General features: G+C 38.3%; 3 protein-coding genes and 1 non-coding gene across 5 annotated transcripts; 2 read left to right on the forward strand and 2 right to left on the reverse strand.

The window, feature by feature from the left end:
* Window positions 1–3,850: 3,850 nt before the first annotated feature.
* On the forward strand, window positions 3,851–6,880 carry LOC113748582 (uncharacterized TPR repeat-containing protein At1g05150-like). The gene has a single exon (XM_027292051.1). The coding sequence runs from the start codon at window positions 4,277–4,279 to the stop codon at window positions 6,686–6,688; it is 2,412 nt and encodes an 803-aa protein (XP_027147852.1). The 5' UTR covers window positions 3,851–4,276; the 3' UTR covers window positions 6,689–6,880.
* Window positions 6,881–9,726: 2,846 nt separating this feature from the next.
* Window positions 9,727–13,494, reverse strand: LOC113750166 (protein LTV1 homolog). Of its 2 annotated transcripts, none has more exons than XM_027294119.1 (5): window positions 12,925–13,494; window positions 11,917–12,312; window positions 11,032–11,637; window positions 10,546–10,677; window positions 9,727–10,073 (listed from the first exon to the last, which is right to left on the reverse strand). In XM_027294119.1, exons 1-4 carry the CDS (start codon window positions 13,357–13,359, stop codon window positions 10,546–10,548), a joined length of 1,569 nt encoding a protein of 522 aa, XP_027149920.1. In that variant the 5' UTR covers window positions 13,360–13,494; the 3' UTR covers window positions 9,727–10,073. The 2 variants fall into 2 exon arrangements, with proteins under 2 accessions (XP_027149920.1, XP_027149919.1); XM_027294118.1 differs by having other exon boundaries at window positions 10,550–10,677; window positions 12,925–13,492.
* A 108-nt stretch (window positions 13,495–13,602) lies between these two features.
* On the reverse strand, window positions 13,603–13,675 carry TRNAE-CUC. The gene has a single exon. It is a non-coding gene; the product is annotated as a tRNA-Glu (tRNA).
* Window positions 13,676–14,975: 1,300 nt separating this feature from the next.
* On the forward strand, window positions 14,976–15,910 carry LOC113750037 (glycine-rich RNA-binding protein 10-like). The gene has a single exon (XM_027293954.1). It carries the CDS (start codon window positions 15,031–15,033, stop codon window positions 15,616–15,618), a length of 588 nt encoding a protein of 195 aa, XP_027149755.1. The 5' UTR covers window positions 14,976–15,030; the 3' UTR covers window positions 15,619–15,910.
* The last annotated feature ends 5 nt before the right edge of the window (window positions 15,911–15,915 follow it).

The raw sequence follows: 15,915 nt of genomic DNA on the forward strand, positions 1-15,915 counted from the left end.
TGAATTAGCTTTCCGGTTGCAAAATGGTCAAAAGGGTTGCAAAACCGGATAAACTGGTCAAAAGGGTCACCGGTGCACAATTTTACAAGTTTGAGGGCTAAAAGTTGCCCAAAAATAGTTAAGGGGTTTAATTTTACTTGAACTAAAAGTTCAAGGGCCAAATGAATAATTTGTCCTATAACAAAAGGACTCATGAACCAATGTATGTCGGTCAGTTGGTAAGGTCGGATTATTCTTTTAATAAAAGTCATGTGTTTGAATTTTAGCTTCGATTGAACATACTCTCCAGTCCTTATTGATGATCAGAATCGAATTTGCACAAACTTTTTATTGAAAAAAAAAAAAAAGAACTCATGCAAACAAAAAAATTAAGCCCCAAGGCTAAAGTAGACGTGCAAGTGCGCATATATATATATATATATATATATATATATATATAAAGGTAGTTATTTTAATCACAGTGTTTCTCACTCTTACGTAGCATGCCTAATTGAAGAGAATTAATGGATTGTGGGTTATTTGGGTTTTACCCATACTGAATCCTATTTGGATTATATTATGTGTTTATATATATTTAAATTATTCATATTTGTATAAATTCATAATCAATAAATAAATAAAGACCGTGCTGATGCACGGGTAAAATTCTAGTTTTTCTTGAAAAAACAATGAAATTAAGCTCAAGTCTAAGAGGCATAAAATCGAGTTTGTTAACCGCTTAACAGATTTTTGTTTTTTGCCTTCCCTTTTACTGTAATAAATGCTTAATAGTCAGATAATTTATATGTAATACCTTCTGTCTGCATAGTTTCTATATAATGGGATAGCTTTGCATTTTCTTTTTGGAGTTTCTGAATTTACACTAGGTAAGCACACAAAAAGGAAGATAGACTCTCTATTCAACCTATAAAATTACTACTTATCCCTAAATTGTGATATTTGTAATAAAAATTAACCTTTTTCCGTAGAAAGAAAAAAATAACACCCGACAAGACGCCAAATAGACGAATCCACATAAAAATAGTACTAAACCTCTTGAGCCTCGTACTTCACTCTAAATTTGGCTATTTCTCTGACGGACTTTCCTACAGGGACAATAATTTGTGAATATGTATTTCCCATCTTTTACCTGTCGATATCCTTTTTATTTTATCTAATTTTTTGGCATTTTCTTTGCTTTTGATTTTAACTTGGAGAAACTTCTTCTGGATCTGCATCATACTAAGATTTATTCATGGCCGGAACAAATATTAATCATTCTTGTTGTCCTCATTGTAACGTGCCTGCTGGACTCCAGCTTGAAGAGAAAAGGAGAGGATATTGCGACGTCAATCCAAAAAAAAAAAAAAAAAAAAAGAACTTCTCAACAAAGTAGTATTAAACTTCTTCTTTTGTATCCTCCGGGGGAAAGAAAATTTCTAAACCAAGCAAACATACTTTTGCTTTTCACTGCCTATTGATTCATTGATGCAAATAATTGTTTATTCAATTTGTCTAACAGATGTCACTCGTTAAAGTATATTTCAGATGTTATATTTTTGAAAATATAAAACTAATTGAAAAAAATAAATAAATACGAGGGAGAGTAGGTAAGATTAAATATAAAAAATATATATAAATACAAGAAAGGATAATAATTATTAGTATGTGTAAATATATGATAAGTTAGGTGAATAATAGGCGTGTTAACGAGTGTCCGTCAGAAAAACCCTTGTTTATTGTGATTTGTGTCAGTGAAATGAAGATGTTTTATTAAATGGAAACAAATTAGGATGACTAACAACAATGTACGAATAATTGAGTTTCCCAGTTTCATATAATTAGTCCATTAATCATGTTGGTTCTCTTCTGATGATCGTGATATGATTTCCTAATTTACAAGGCCAAAAGGTCACTTTTCACGTTTCTTTCTGTTACGCTTTTGACGTATGGTTTTTCCTTCATCGTGGGACAAATCTGATATCTTGGTTTTTATTTCGAAAACCTGATGCGATTTACCATCAAAAAAAAATCTCAACTCAGGTGGAAAGATGTTAACAGAGGAGGAAGGTACTAATTAAGATATGGTGATCAACTTTTCTCATACGAACCTGCTTGCCGTCATTGGCGTATTATCAATCATTCAGTCCATCGAAACAAGATGCTAGCAGTCAAGAAGAAGCAAAGAAATCGATTGCCCATAATTCAAGGACCAGCTACTAATCTATCAACGGCCTTTTTATAATCCAACATAATTAACCCCATCAACTGAGATCATAGCCTGTATGATGAGAAATTAGAAAGATGCAAAGCAAAAGGCAAAACTATATGATAAAGAGTCCATCAACCCTTATTCTCCTTCGAGTCTTTAGCCAGCTGATGAGCAATCAATGCAACTAATCATTAACGCAACTAACTGAAGTATTATACATGAATGAAAAAGAAGCAGTCAAATAAGCAAGACTTATTTCAACAGTCCCCCTTAGCCAGCTTGGTAAGTAATCGATCAAGAAAAGTAATTACAGGTCCGTCCAACTATATCTATACGTTTAGTGTTCCTTCCATAGTTCGTGGGACAGTGTGTAATATTACTGAGCTATAATTTGTTTATATTATTCATACAATTATAACTTTCTTGCAATTTTATGTGTAGAAAAAGTTATTATTATTATTTTGTTTTTTTTGACTAAGGTCCCGTTTGATAACATAATTCAACACTTAAATTCAATGGATTCAGATCTTAATACGTTCAAAAGCATTTGATAAAAAAAAAATAGTACATATGAATTGGCACTGAATTTTCTAAATAAAACTTGTTTCAAACAATAGGTAATAAGATATTCACTTACCATTTAGTGTTATATACACTCAAATGTATCGGATTTAGTATTTAGTAATTCAGTAACTTTATAGATTTAGTTTCAAATTTTAGATTTTAGATTTCAATTTCCAGATTTAAATTTTATCAAACACATCCTAAAAATCTGAGTTCAAATTTTCAAAAATTGCACAGGTGGTCTCTTTTATTTTAAATAATCTATTTTGCCTTTTGACATGTAAAGTGCAGCATTACGATCTCCATTCTCCAACTTAAAACCATATCTATATTTCGTTCATTTTAAAAATATTCGTGCTTTCATTTAACCATATAAATGTGTAATAAACTTTCATCTATAATATTTTGTGAATTATACTTCATTGTTTGAAAAAAAATTTAAATTTAAGTATTGAAAATAACATGCTTCTAAGTTGTATATAAAATAAGAGCGACATATATCATAATAATTATAAATTTATACATATTTAAGCAATATGACAATAAAATTTTAATAAATTTAACGTCTCACAAACAAAAATAAGTTTAAAATTGGTATTAAAGTAGCATAGTTTTAGAAAACTATAGTAAATTTACCGGTATTTTTCATTTCGTAACTTTTTAATATTTCATACTATTTACGTATGAATTTACATATATAATTATGCCGGACATGTACTTTTACATTGAACTTTTAAGCATACTTTTTAAAAAAAATTATATATGATATATGTATATATCATATCTCATAGTATTATACTCATCCCGTATTTTACTAACTATGATCTTAACCATCCTGTACTTTGTTAACTATTTTTTCATATTTATTTATTTAAAAAATAAATATAATTTAATAAAATTATAAAATTCGAGGCTGACAAATACGTTCCTTTTGCCAACTAAAAAGAAATTAAAAAAAAGGAGAAAAAAGAAGGTCCATACATCCCATTCCCAGAAGCAGCAGGCATTCCCCGGTCTGTAACTCTGCCCCACCACTCCATCATCACAGCCACAAAAAGATAATATGAGACAGCTGAAACTGCTGAAGCAGCAGCAGCAGCTGGAGCAAAAAGGGGAACCCCTACACCCTTTTCCTCTTCTCTTTAGTCTTTTCCACTTTGATTCCCATTCCAATTCCCATTTGCTTCAGATCCAATGCAACCACTTTCGTAACCAATCAATTACCCTTCCCTATCCAGTTACCAATTCTCGCCCACATATAACCCTCCAAAAATTTGGACCATTTTTGCCCAATCCCCCATAAAAAATCCAGCTTTTAGGTTCTTATTGAACTCTGACTTAAGCCCTAACCCTAATTTCAATTATCCAAAATTCGATCCCCTTCAGTTCCAAGATTAGATTCCCCACCCTCTCAAATTCTTTTAGTTTTAGTCTTTCTTTGTTGGGTTTAAATTTTTAGTCCTTAGCATTTTGATTTCCAATTGCCAGCTGTAATATTTCATAATTAAGTTAGAATTCCAAATGGCAACTAGAGGTAGCAGATCGGAGAAGGTGAAGAGAATTTTCCAGCAATTCGACGCGAACCGGGATGGAGGTCTGAACAGGGAGGAGATGGCGGCACTGGTGGTGGCCGTCAACCCTAGGGTGAAGTTCAGCGACGAGCAAATCAACGCCATTCTCGACGAAGTTTTCCGAACCTACGGCGAATTCATTGATGGCGAAAAGGGCCTTACGTATGACGGGCTGTTGCGCACTTATGATGATGGAGCTGGCGATGTTGACCGTGATTTCGACGCCTTGGGTCTCGAGCTCAAGCCCGAAGCAGCTGCCGCTGGCATCTCCGACGAAGCTGCCTCCACTTCATCAATCGCTGACGAGCGAGTTATTGAGCCTCACAAGAAGCAGAGGACTGCGGCCTGGGCTGCATCACCGAATCACGGCATTGTGTTTGATGATACGTGGAAATTGGTGGATGATCTTGATATTTTAATTAAAAGGTTAAAATCGAAGCAAACGAAAGATGGGAAGATTAAAAATGATAATTCGGATATGTATTCAGATGCCGGTTGGTCCAGAGAATTGGGTCCATCAACAGAGATCTCGGACAAGAGATTTCTCTGGGAGGAATCTGGTCATGATTATGTAGTTTTTGTGAAGGAATTGGGTGTTTTGAGGTCGAGGGCAGACGGGGCAAGGTCAAGGGAGGAGGCATTTGATGGGCATATGGCTATTGGAAGGGTTTTGTATGATTACCATTTGTACAACGAGGCTCTTGTGAGCTTCAAGAGGGCTTCCGAGTTGCAGCCAACTGACGTAAGGCCTCATTTTAGAGCTGGCAATTGTTTATATGTACTTGGACGGCATGGGGAGGCTAAAGGGGAGTTCTTGCAGGCATTAGAGGCAGCTGAAGCTGGTGGCAATCAGTGGGCTTATTTGCTTCCTCAGATACATGTCAATTTGGGAATTGCTCTTGAAGGTGAAGGTATGGTTCTTGGTGCTTGTGAGCATTATAGAGAAGCTGCTATTTTGTGTCCAACTCATTTTAGGGCATTGAAACTTTTGGGTAGTGCATTATTTGGAGTAGGCGAGTATAAGGCGGCTGTTAAGGCATTGGAAGAGGCTATTTATATGAAAAATGATTATGCGGATGCGCATTGTGATTTGGCCTCAGCTTTACATGCTATGGGGGATGATGATAATGCGATTAAGGAGTTTCAGAAGGCTATTGATTTGAAACCTGGGCATGTGGATGCTTTGTACAATTTAGGTGGGCTATACATGGATATGGGTAGGTATCCAAGAGCTTCTGAAATGTATACCAGGGTATTGGCTGTTTGGCCGAATCATTGGAAAGCACAGCTGAATAAGGCAGTGTCGTTGCTGGGAGCTGGTGAAACTGAGGAAGCTAAGAAAGCTTTGAAAGAAGCTTTGAAAATGACAAACAGGGTTGAATTGCATGATGCAGTAGCTCACTTGAAGCAGCTCCAGAAGAAGAGGTTGAAGGGGAATGGAAGTGGTACTGGGGAGGAGGTTTATATAACTGTGGAACCCTCGAAGTTCAAGACTGTGGGGGAGAGAACTACATTGAGGCCAGAATTAGCAAACTCGCTTGATATTAGAGCTTTTCAGAAGATTACCAGACTGAATCGATGTGATGTGGAACTGATAAAGAAGCAAATGAATGACAACGATGTACCAGTGTCCTACTCTGGCGGTGGTTTGCCTGAAAAATCCATACGCAAGGCTGCACTAGAGGAGATTCTCCGCAAATTACTGAGTTTTTTGAAGCCTGACACCTTTGTGGGAGCTGTTAAGGCAATAAACCAGAAAATCCTCTCTGTTCTGGATGAATCTGAGTCAGGCAGGGTGGATTTGGGCTTGTTTTTTGCCGTTGCTGCCCCTCTTTGTGGAGGTCCTGCAGAGAGGCGGAAGCGGGTGGCATATGATGCACTGCTGTGGCGGCCTGTCAATGAAGGTAGCACCCAGATAAGAAAAAGTGATGCTCAAAGGTACATCAAGCTCTTGAGGGCCATCTACATTCCTTCTCAAGGTGTCAGTGAAATGCTGGAAATACACGGAGAAATGGATACATCACCGGTTTCTCTGACTGAGTTCCTTGCAATGTTTGATGATCAAGACTGGGGTTTTGGTATCATGTCTACTCTGCTGAAGCTAGAAATCGGGGACAGAAATCGCCATGGCAGGCATATTTGTGCAACTTGTAGATATCCTATCATTGGGTCCCGCTTTAAGGAGATGAAATCACACTTCAGCCTCTGCAGTCAATGTTACAGTGAGGGGAAAGTTCCCCCAGCATGCAAGCAAGAAGAGTACAGATTCAAAGAGTACGTTAGTGAAGCTGAAGCAGTGAAGGATAAGTGCCTATGGTTCAATTGGCATTCTAAGAGTTCCCCCCCTGCTGTACCTAGCTAGCAAGGTTTAGTTTTTGGGTGATTTTGCAGGCTTGATGTAGATGATTTGTTCAGTGTGAATTGCTTAGCACTTGAATGTATTTAGTGAGCTTTTTGGCCTTGTACAATAAATTCCTATGAGGTCACTGGTACCTCTGTATTCTTCACTTTGTGGCAGTCACTGTAAAGGTTCTCCTCTCTCTCCCTTTTCTTCTTTCTTTTTCTTGGTTGTCCTGTTGCTGTTTTGGCTGTAGCTGACTACTCCTAGGTACATGACATTTCTTTCAACTAAGGTTTTCCGTGTAAAGATCACATTCACTGAGCTGAGTTGGATTGTATTACGGGATATTAATTGTGTACAGAATTCACTGCAGAATGCAAAGAGGTTGATTATCATTGGTGAGAGCTGATTTCATTGTCAATTGTTTCATTGTGTTGCGCATTTCACGAATGTCAGAAAACGGGACTGATATCAGACATCCAAATAAACACTGCATTTTCATGGTACAGGTCATAAAAGTTGCAGTCACGCATAGGGGGATTTGCTGAGAATAGATGAATTTGGGTTGTTTCTGTTCGTATCCTATCTGAGCAGTTAATTACACTCCCCAACCTATTGAACAAGGTGCCCAGGTAAAGGAAATTTATGTGTGAAATCACACATACACATGTGATGCTTAGTACGAGTACTAACTTTATTAAGACCAAACGTATCCATTTTTTATGGAATAAAAGATCATAAAATTAAGTGAGCGAAGGTAAGTAATGCGTGCAGCGTGCGTGATAGGGAAAAAAACATCAAATGAATATCAGTACAGCCTGAATAACAGAATTGGAGAAATCATTATGTCGCAGAAAGAGGTCTGGATGAATAAGATGAAAACAGATCATATGAGCTATGAGTGAAAATGTTGCTGATTCGCCATTTGATACTTCTCCATTGCTTTATATCTTCACCTTTCATTGCAAGGATTCTGCACGACACGCCGTCTTCTTCTCTGCGGTATTGGATATTTGGTAGCATATACGTTTGGATTTGTCTGTTCCTAACTTCCTTGGTATTACCTTTTGTGTTCAAGTTATGATCCACCATATGCCTCAAGCTGCATTATCATCATCATCATCCATATCTGACAGGTTCCATCTCTTTTTAATTACTTTATATGCTGCAACTCATTTGGTTTACCTATAAATGCTGAATTATAACTAAACCACATTGCGCTTGAGAAATTCTTGGCCGGTTATGGTTGTCTTGGTTGCCTGGTCGAAAAGATAAGTTCCGAGTAAGAGGAGTTTTCTGTTTTCAGGCTCTAACATGTTAATGTTCTTGGACGTGTAATTTACACCGCTATAATAACCCCTCCCAAGTAATTTAAAGTTTTGATGTAACTAATTAGGCACAGTACTACGCATTTGTATGGTTGAAATGCAACAATTTTTTTAGGAATCATATTTAAAACTTTTAATCATTCGTCGAGGCAATAGGAGGATTTCTTTTTTTTTTTTTTTTTTTAACAATATAAAGAAAGGTTTAATATTTGGTTTGAAGTAAAACTCTAATTTTAGCGAATTTTACTTCATTTCCACTTAATTTCCTCTCCGCATTTGGATGAACCTACGAAACTCCAAAAGTAGGAAGTTGTCCGTTCTGCGACGACATGAGCTGTCTCATCTCTAAAAACCTTGTACATGCAAGAACCATGATTATGTCATACACGCATGGCATGCAACAAGTATTATCCAACCTCAAACGTTGTGTGCCAAACTTGTCCTTGTGCTCGTAGCATCCTCCAGATAATACGGCATAAATTAACGAGGTTGTGAGGATTGTTTGCTAACAAAGAGTATATGGTCCAAAAAGGTGATTTCTGAGATTATCAAGAAGCAAGCCAGCACTGCTTATATTGCTAAAAACTAATTCCGCGTGATCAGGGAGTATCGAATCAAGTTGGATATGGCGAACTCGATTGTGAGGTTGATCATGCGCTTGGCGATGCTGATGATATTGCTAATGACAAGGGCAGTTGCCGATGCAAGAGCCCCATCCTTGTTCACAGTCTCAGCAGAGGCAGAAGCACCATTCTCCTCCCCAGCATCAGTCGCCTCTGCTGAAGAACAGGAGGTGCAGCTACAAAGCCAGACTCCAATTCCTGATGATCCAATAGAGGAAGATTATGGCAATTGGGTTCCAACACCGTATTTCGGGGGAGGAAGCAGTGATCCCATTCCTCATGCAGTTCCAGAAGTTACCTTTCCTCATTCGGCCGCAGCAGCAGAAGCTCCCCTTCCCCATTCGGCCTATGGCTGTGCCTGTTATGATGGTGGTCAGGGGCTCAAACTGCAGTCCTCACCTCACTGATCTTCGGCAATTCGGCTCTATCTACTTCTCCATTTTATGTTGCCACCTTTACGTGGGGTATTATGAAAGGTTCGAATCAAATCATCTGACATATTTGCCGTGTCATGTTAACTACAGGTAGCTAAAGTCACTCCTATCCGGGCAAATTGGAAAATTTTAGTAGAGGGCATTTCATTGTCTCCTCCTATTGTGGAATTACTATACCACAGTATGATTAAGAAAATGTGAGCGGTGTCTGCTGTCTTCACACTTTGACTTAACTGCTCATCCACATGTTATAAAAGTCTCTGAGCTTTTCTTCAAATTTATGTCCATTGAAGCAATTCCAAGGAAACAAACAAAACAAACGTTACCGTAGCTGCATTTGGAATTGGACAGCAAAAGACACAATTAAAGAGTTGCAGAACATCCAATTCACAAAAAGGGGCATCCGTTCCCTGAGGCTATCAAAATATTGAATCTTAGAACTTATTGCCGGAAAACTTGGGAGTGTATCTCTATGAATCTACACTACTAACAAAAATACAGAATTTATCGTCATACAAACAAAATCCTGATAAACTTAGCAAAACCCTGGGATCCCACTTGATGCAAAAGCAAACTGGGGACTTTCTTCAAAAGTTACTTGCATCTTTGAGACCATAGATTCTTAAACCATTTTGATCTCTTAGGTATACGGCAATTGACATTGGAATCATACCTTAGTTCAAAAAAAAATATTTTCGCTGGCGTGTCGTCCAAAAATGTACAGTAATGCCAAACAACTCAACTGATCATTTTTTTTTTTCACCAGAATACCGATCACGCTAGACTGTATTTCTAACAAATAGTGTATATGCTTTCCTTCTATTTTTCTTTTTTTTTTTTCCTCACTCTAAAAACAGCATAGAGCCTGAAACACCAAAGCGTCAGAGCAATACAATCCCAGCTGCATGTTAGACTACGCTAGCCAATTTGAGCCAGTAATATCAGCTACTACCAGAAACTTGAGAGCAGAAACATCCTGGTGAAGCACCATATTGTCTTCTATGATCCGCAACCATATTACCTATTGGAAACATCAAAGAAAGAACAGATGATTAGTAATTAGTATCAGTCAACAGCACAAGGCACTCCCTAAAAGAAGCATTATTAATCGAAATGAACACCAAAAGCACGGGACAAAATAAAGGTTGGATTAGCAAAATGTTGGTCTCTGGGACTTTAACCCAAAACGTGTACTGGGGACAGGAGATTATATGATTCAAATTCCAAATGTAATTTTGTAACAAAAAAGTTGCACTTGCAATGACGAACATCACATTGATACTAAGGACAAATGCACAGTTGCAAAATGCATTTTGATGATATTTCAAACTACAGAGAACTGAGCTTAAGTACAGCTGGACTCAACAAATTTCAGATACATCAATGAATGTGAGGCAAGTTCCCCAATAAATCAGCATAGGTGAAAAGCACGAGATATCAAGGGACTCCTGTGCAGTGTACTGAACTTTGAAGTATGATCACATCATACATACTCACATTAGATGAACCAAAGATGGACCAGCAACAGCAGCAACCTTCTGAGCACGATTTGCTTCATACTTGTAAACCACCTTCAATTCTTTTTTCACACGACGTGCCTCACGTCGTTCTTCTTTGACAGCAGCCTGTAACCATTATACATCAATGACAATAGGAAAATTTGGGGGGGGGGGGGGGACTGTAAAAATGTCACTCAAACCTGAAAGGAAAACACTTAAGACGCATAGCAACACATCAAGTAAATTCAATAGTAGTTAGGACATCAAGGAAGATTGCCAGATTAATTAAGACACAAATATCAATTTTCAGCCCATGAGCACCACTTCTGGAAAATATTTATGGTACTTGTCTTGAGAACAAAACTACAATGTCAAGAGAAAAAAGAGGTTCAACCAAAAATATTTGGTGTAAGCAATGGTTCCACATTCAAAACCAATCATTGTCAAAAAAAAAAAAGAAGAGAGCAGCATAACAGATACCTTTCTTTCTTTCTTTTCCTCCTTTGTCTCTTGACCACGTTGTTTCCTCTGAGGTTGCTCAGGTCTCAGACCATTCATGTCCGTCACCATATCTGTAGAAGACTTTCTAGTGGGCAAAAAGTCTACAGGAAGCTTCTGTTTGCCTTTAAGAGCTATTATATGTCCTGGAGAACTCAACGTTGCAGCAAAGGTTTCAGCTAGCTTCTTCTTTCTCGTTTCTGGAGCTCCGATCTTCCCAGGGTGATTATCAAGATTTGAATATGTTGAAACTATAGTCTCACAATCCCATACCTCTGATTCATCACTACTTTCCTGAAAAACCACCTCCTTTTCATCTTCACTTTCATTTTCATATTTTTCAGCATATTCTCTGCACCTTTGGATGACATCTGCAGCAGATTCTGGTGACTCCAGATCCTCCAATTCCTTCTTCTCTTCCAAGAGATCAGAAGGAACTGCATATTTACTATTTAAGCCATCAAGATGACGGTCTTTTAATGCATGATTAAGCTTCTCAGCGAGGGATTCTTCACAAGCATCTTCTTCAGCGTCATCATAAACACCATAATCACCATCACTGTCTGCACCATATTCCTGAAGTTCAAGCTGTACCAAATTACACTATATGAGAAATTGAATCTATAAGATACCCAATTTTTGCAGACATCTTTGGTTCCCCTTCTTTATAAAATTTTTTATATGGTTTGTACTTCTGTTTTTCTGTCATTATCAAAGTTTTCATCCCTTTTCTAACAAGAACAGAAGGTCGAATGCAGCAATGCTGAATACTTGACTCATACTAAAGATTTGTGAAACAAAATCAAAACTTTTGTTCTAAAATATTAGGAAAGAAATAAAGATCAATATGTTAAAAAAAAAACTTACCAAGTCAAACTGCTCATCTAAAGGGCGGCGAACCCTTGGCTTCTCATTTTCAACAGTAACAGATCCTGCGACACTTTCCTCTGCACCAGAGACAACCAAATCGTTCCTTTCTACCCTATTAACCTGCAGGCTCTCTAGCAATCTCAGCTTTTTACCAAGTTCCAGGTCAGATGGTCCTTCTAGAAGGTTTGCTTTGACCACAAAGTCCTCTTCCAAGTCCTCCTCTATATCAGAGCCAAACCGTGACAAATCACTGTCATCTAGTAATGCTGCAATGTCATCATCAGCCACTTTCTCAACTTTTGCATTCCGAGTTTTGGATGCAACAGCATACATGGACTTCTCATTGGACTCATCCTCCACTCTTGAAATTTCTAGCCTTGATGCATTATAGGCCTACAAGAAACAAATTACATAAGAGGCTGACAGAACAAAACACATACAACACACAATTAATATCACCATTTAGAACTCAATGTCAATTCGAAACAACACTTCTTCGGTAATTATATCCATGAGAAGCATATGCCTTACTCATTTACTAATCAAAAGAAACTGAATTACTACTATTCTCTGTCTTATCTACACGGTATTAGCATTGAGCTAAACTGAGTAAGGGCACATTTAAAATTGATTGATAAACTAATCAATCCTCCCCGAACAAATTAAGCTTATGTTAACTTGTGAAGGTAGTCCATTCTGCTCGATTAGCATAAATCTTGAAATCTAGGGATACATAAACCAAGTTAAATCAAGCCGACGCAAAATCAACTTGAGCTCAGCTGGGTTAGACACAGAACTCTGAGCTCTTCAGTAGAATATTATCTAAATGAACACAAGCGTAATAACTATCTCTGCAAGATTAACAATTGCCCACAATGAAGGCTAGAAATTTGTCAATAAAACAAAATTTAATCCGAATTCTAAGCTATATAGTCCCATTTAGGCTAAAATCCTTAATATTGTACATAGCATAAATAAAGAGGAAGAGTCTCAAGCTTAACAAACCTTAACATCGGGAAGAAGATGACCAAGCTGAGCTTTGGGATTCTGATAATAAACAGAACCGCCGCCGGAATTCTTTATCTCCCTCAAATGCATCAGATAATTGTATCCATCGTCCGGAAACCCTAGCTCAAGTATCTCCCTCCTTACATGGTCCGGCAACGACGACCCCGTCCGAGCTCCATTCCCAGGGTATCCGCACTCGTAATAGTCCTCCGGCGCGTCGTCGAATACTGAATTTGGGTCATCAAACAGAACGCCGTCGATTGCTGGCTCCTCATCCTCAGAAAAGCCGCCAACTTTGTATTGATTATTGTCGACTCTCACGAAAACTCGGTCACTAGAGAGTCCGGATGAGCAGTTCGGATCCGAAGTATCCCGGGCGAGTAACTGGAACGTCGCCGAATTTTTCTTGTCGATGAATTTATTTTTTCCCATACTGATAGATAATTTAGTGGGCGAAGATAATTAAGAATTAAAATAACCAATACATAGATGAAAATCTGCTGAAGCAAAGGTGAAATAAGAAGAAGAAGAAACTAGTAAAGACGATATTTGACGATGGACGGAATTTTTTTGGATGGCTAAAACCCTAAAATTTGCTAAAACCGGAAGCACGTGCACCTCGCGTTGGAAATTAGCCAGTGAGGAAGGAAAATTAAAAAAAAAAATTTGAAAAAATTCCGTTGCCGGGACTCGAACCCGGGTCTCTCGGGTGAGAGCCGAGTATCCTAACCAACTAGACTACAACGGATTTGTGGCATAGGATTAAATTAGATCTCTATAATCTATGCTAAATACAAGGTTGAAATCGTGGTTAGACTAATAAATAAATGGTTACATGTAAACCCACGCAGTTCTACGCCAAAGCCAGCCCCGGTGGTAGGTACTCGGGAAAGTTCTTGTGTTAACTAATTTAATTTCCGTTCTGTCAGTTGATATTGTAGCAAAAATAACTCTTGATTGTGAAACATGTGACGATAGCCGTATGGAAAGATTACTATATAAATTAGTACAAATTAAGGGTGCAAATTGAAGTTTTAAACATATTGAATCTCCGGAAAATTCTATCATTAGAGTGTTTAACAAAGCGGCATTGCTCTACGGTTGCAGTCAAAATGCCTCAAGGCAGCAATGGCGTTCCGCAAAAAGCAAGCATGCTTAGAGCTTCCTTTTCCAATTCACTCTTTGGAGAAGGGGCTTTGAGCGAAAAGTAGGAGAACCATCAAAACAGCTTTAACCGCGGTAAATGCAAATCTCAAGCTGGAATATGGAGAGTCGGTTACTACTATGTTATATGCAGAATTGCATGCTTAGGCTTTGAAACAATTTAGGAACTTCATTACCGAAAAAATTGTGGGACTGGTTTGATGGCAAGCTTCTGGTGGCGTTTGGTCAAGTTGGCATCCTTCCTTCCATCTTGAGCGTACGATCGCTGGGTGCACTGTGCAGTGAGGGAATAGTATGTATTTCTCGATTGGATTACAATACACTCATCTGATTTTAAAAAAATAAAAATAAAAAGTTAGTAACCAACAACAACGTAATGTATTATGTATCATCAATCATGAGCATGCTACTATACAACAAGAATATTTCAAGTTCAAGATTGTCACCATCCAAGATTCACTGTGAAGCCACCATCTAAGGTCCCAACAAGAATACTTCTTCCACATGCAAGTTGTAGTTACTTGCATTCTACAGTAAACAAGAACTACGTACTTTTATGCTTTAAAATCTTTTCATGTCCTTGTATCTTTCCAATATGTAGGACAGGCAACAATTATGAGGTCCTTTGAGGATGGGATAGCTGAGCACTGAAACCTGCAGAACGTTCGCATGCGTGCCAGTTACCTTGCCTTATTAACCTGTGTTAGCACACTAATCGGTTCCAAGCGTGAACTGCTTCAAGGTGGGGACAAAAGTTCAAATGAAGCCATCTTTCCGCCTCCAACTGTTTGTTGGTGGGCAGTATTTGGTGAACGTTTGTTAGGTTGGCTTACCATTTAGCAGTCGGTGTGTACTTTAGTACCTGTCCTATATATAATCGGGAGAGCAACAAAAGAGTTTTACAACATCTTTTCAGGGGTAATAGTAGTGAAAGCATTAATGGAGATGACGAGAAAAGGTTCGAGCGCTTTATTATTCCTAGCTTTGATTGTGATGGTGTCAATAAGAGGTGAGGAACAAGATGGAATTAGCACTACTCTAGCTCAAACCAATGTGACTTCACAAACTTCAGCTAAGCTTCCACAAGGAAGTGGTCAAGAGGCACACAGAATGAACAAAACTTACAATGATGTTGTCGTCAAGTACAATGAAAAGCGAAATTATGGAGGTGGTGGTGGAGGAGGAGGTGGAGGAGGGGGAGGAGGGGGAGCTACTGCTGGTGGTGGTGGTGGTGGTGGGGGTGCGGGTGCTATGGGAGGAGGTGGTGGCTGGGGATGGGGCGGGGGCGGGGGAGGTTGGTGGGGGTGGGGATGTGGGAGATCACAAAAAAAGTACAACGGGCGAGAGCACCAAGGCCATGCACACAGGAAGAATGTGCCTGCGAACCAATACTATAAGATAGGGGAATTTGCGCAATGCACGACGGAGGGAAGGTGTCAAGGCATGAGACTGGATTGTCCTCTTCATTGTGGCGGACCTTGTTTCTATGACTGCAAAAATATGTGCAAGGCTCATTGTAGACGCTAGATTATTCTCCGTTCCAATTTTCTCCACATCTGCTTTTTTGAGATGAGTTTGAAACGAGGGCTGTTTTAAGTTGTGTCTATACGAGTTTTAGTCGGTAATGTGCTCTTAGTAAACCAAATGAGGTTGCAGTTATCATCTACTATAGTTGTTTTGTGTAATGGTTGTGCTCCTTGACTTTGCATTGGTTGTTCTTAATTGTATTGTATCCCTATTCTTGCCTTGTATTGTCTGCCAAAAAACATACTTGCACACTTTTAGAGAAAATGAAAGAAATATACTGCTATAAACTGGGGATTT

The sequence above is a fragment of the Coffea eugenioides genome, chromosome 10 (assembly GCF_003713205.1).
Source record: "Coffea eugenioides isolate CCC68of chromosome 10, Ceug_1.0, whole genome shotgun sequence".
Classification (NCBI taxonomy): Eukaryota; Viridiplantae; Streptophyta; class Magnoliopsida; order Gentianales; family Rubiaceae; genus Coffea; species Coffea eugenioides.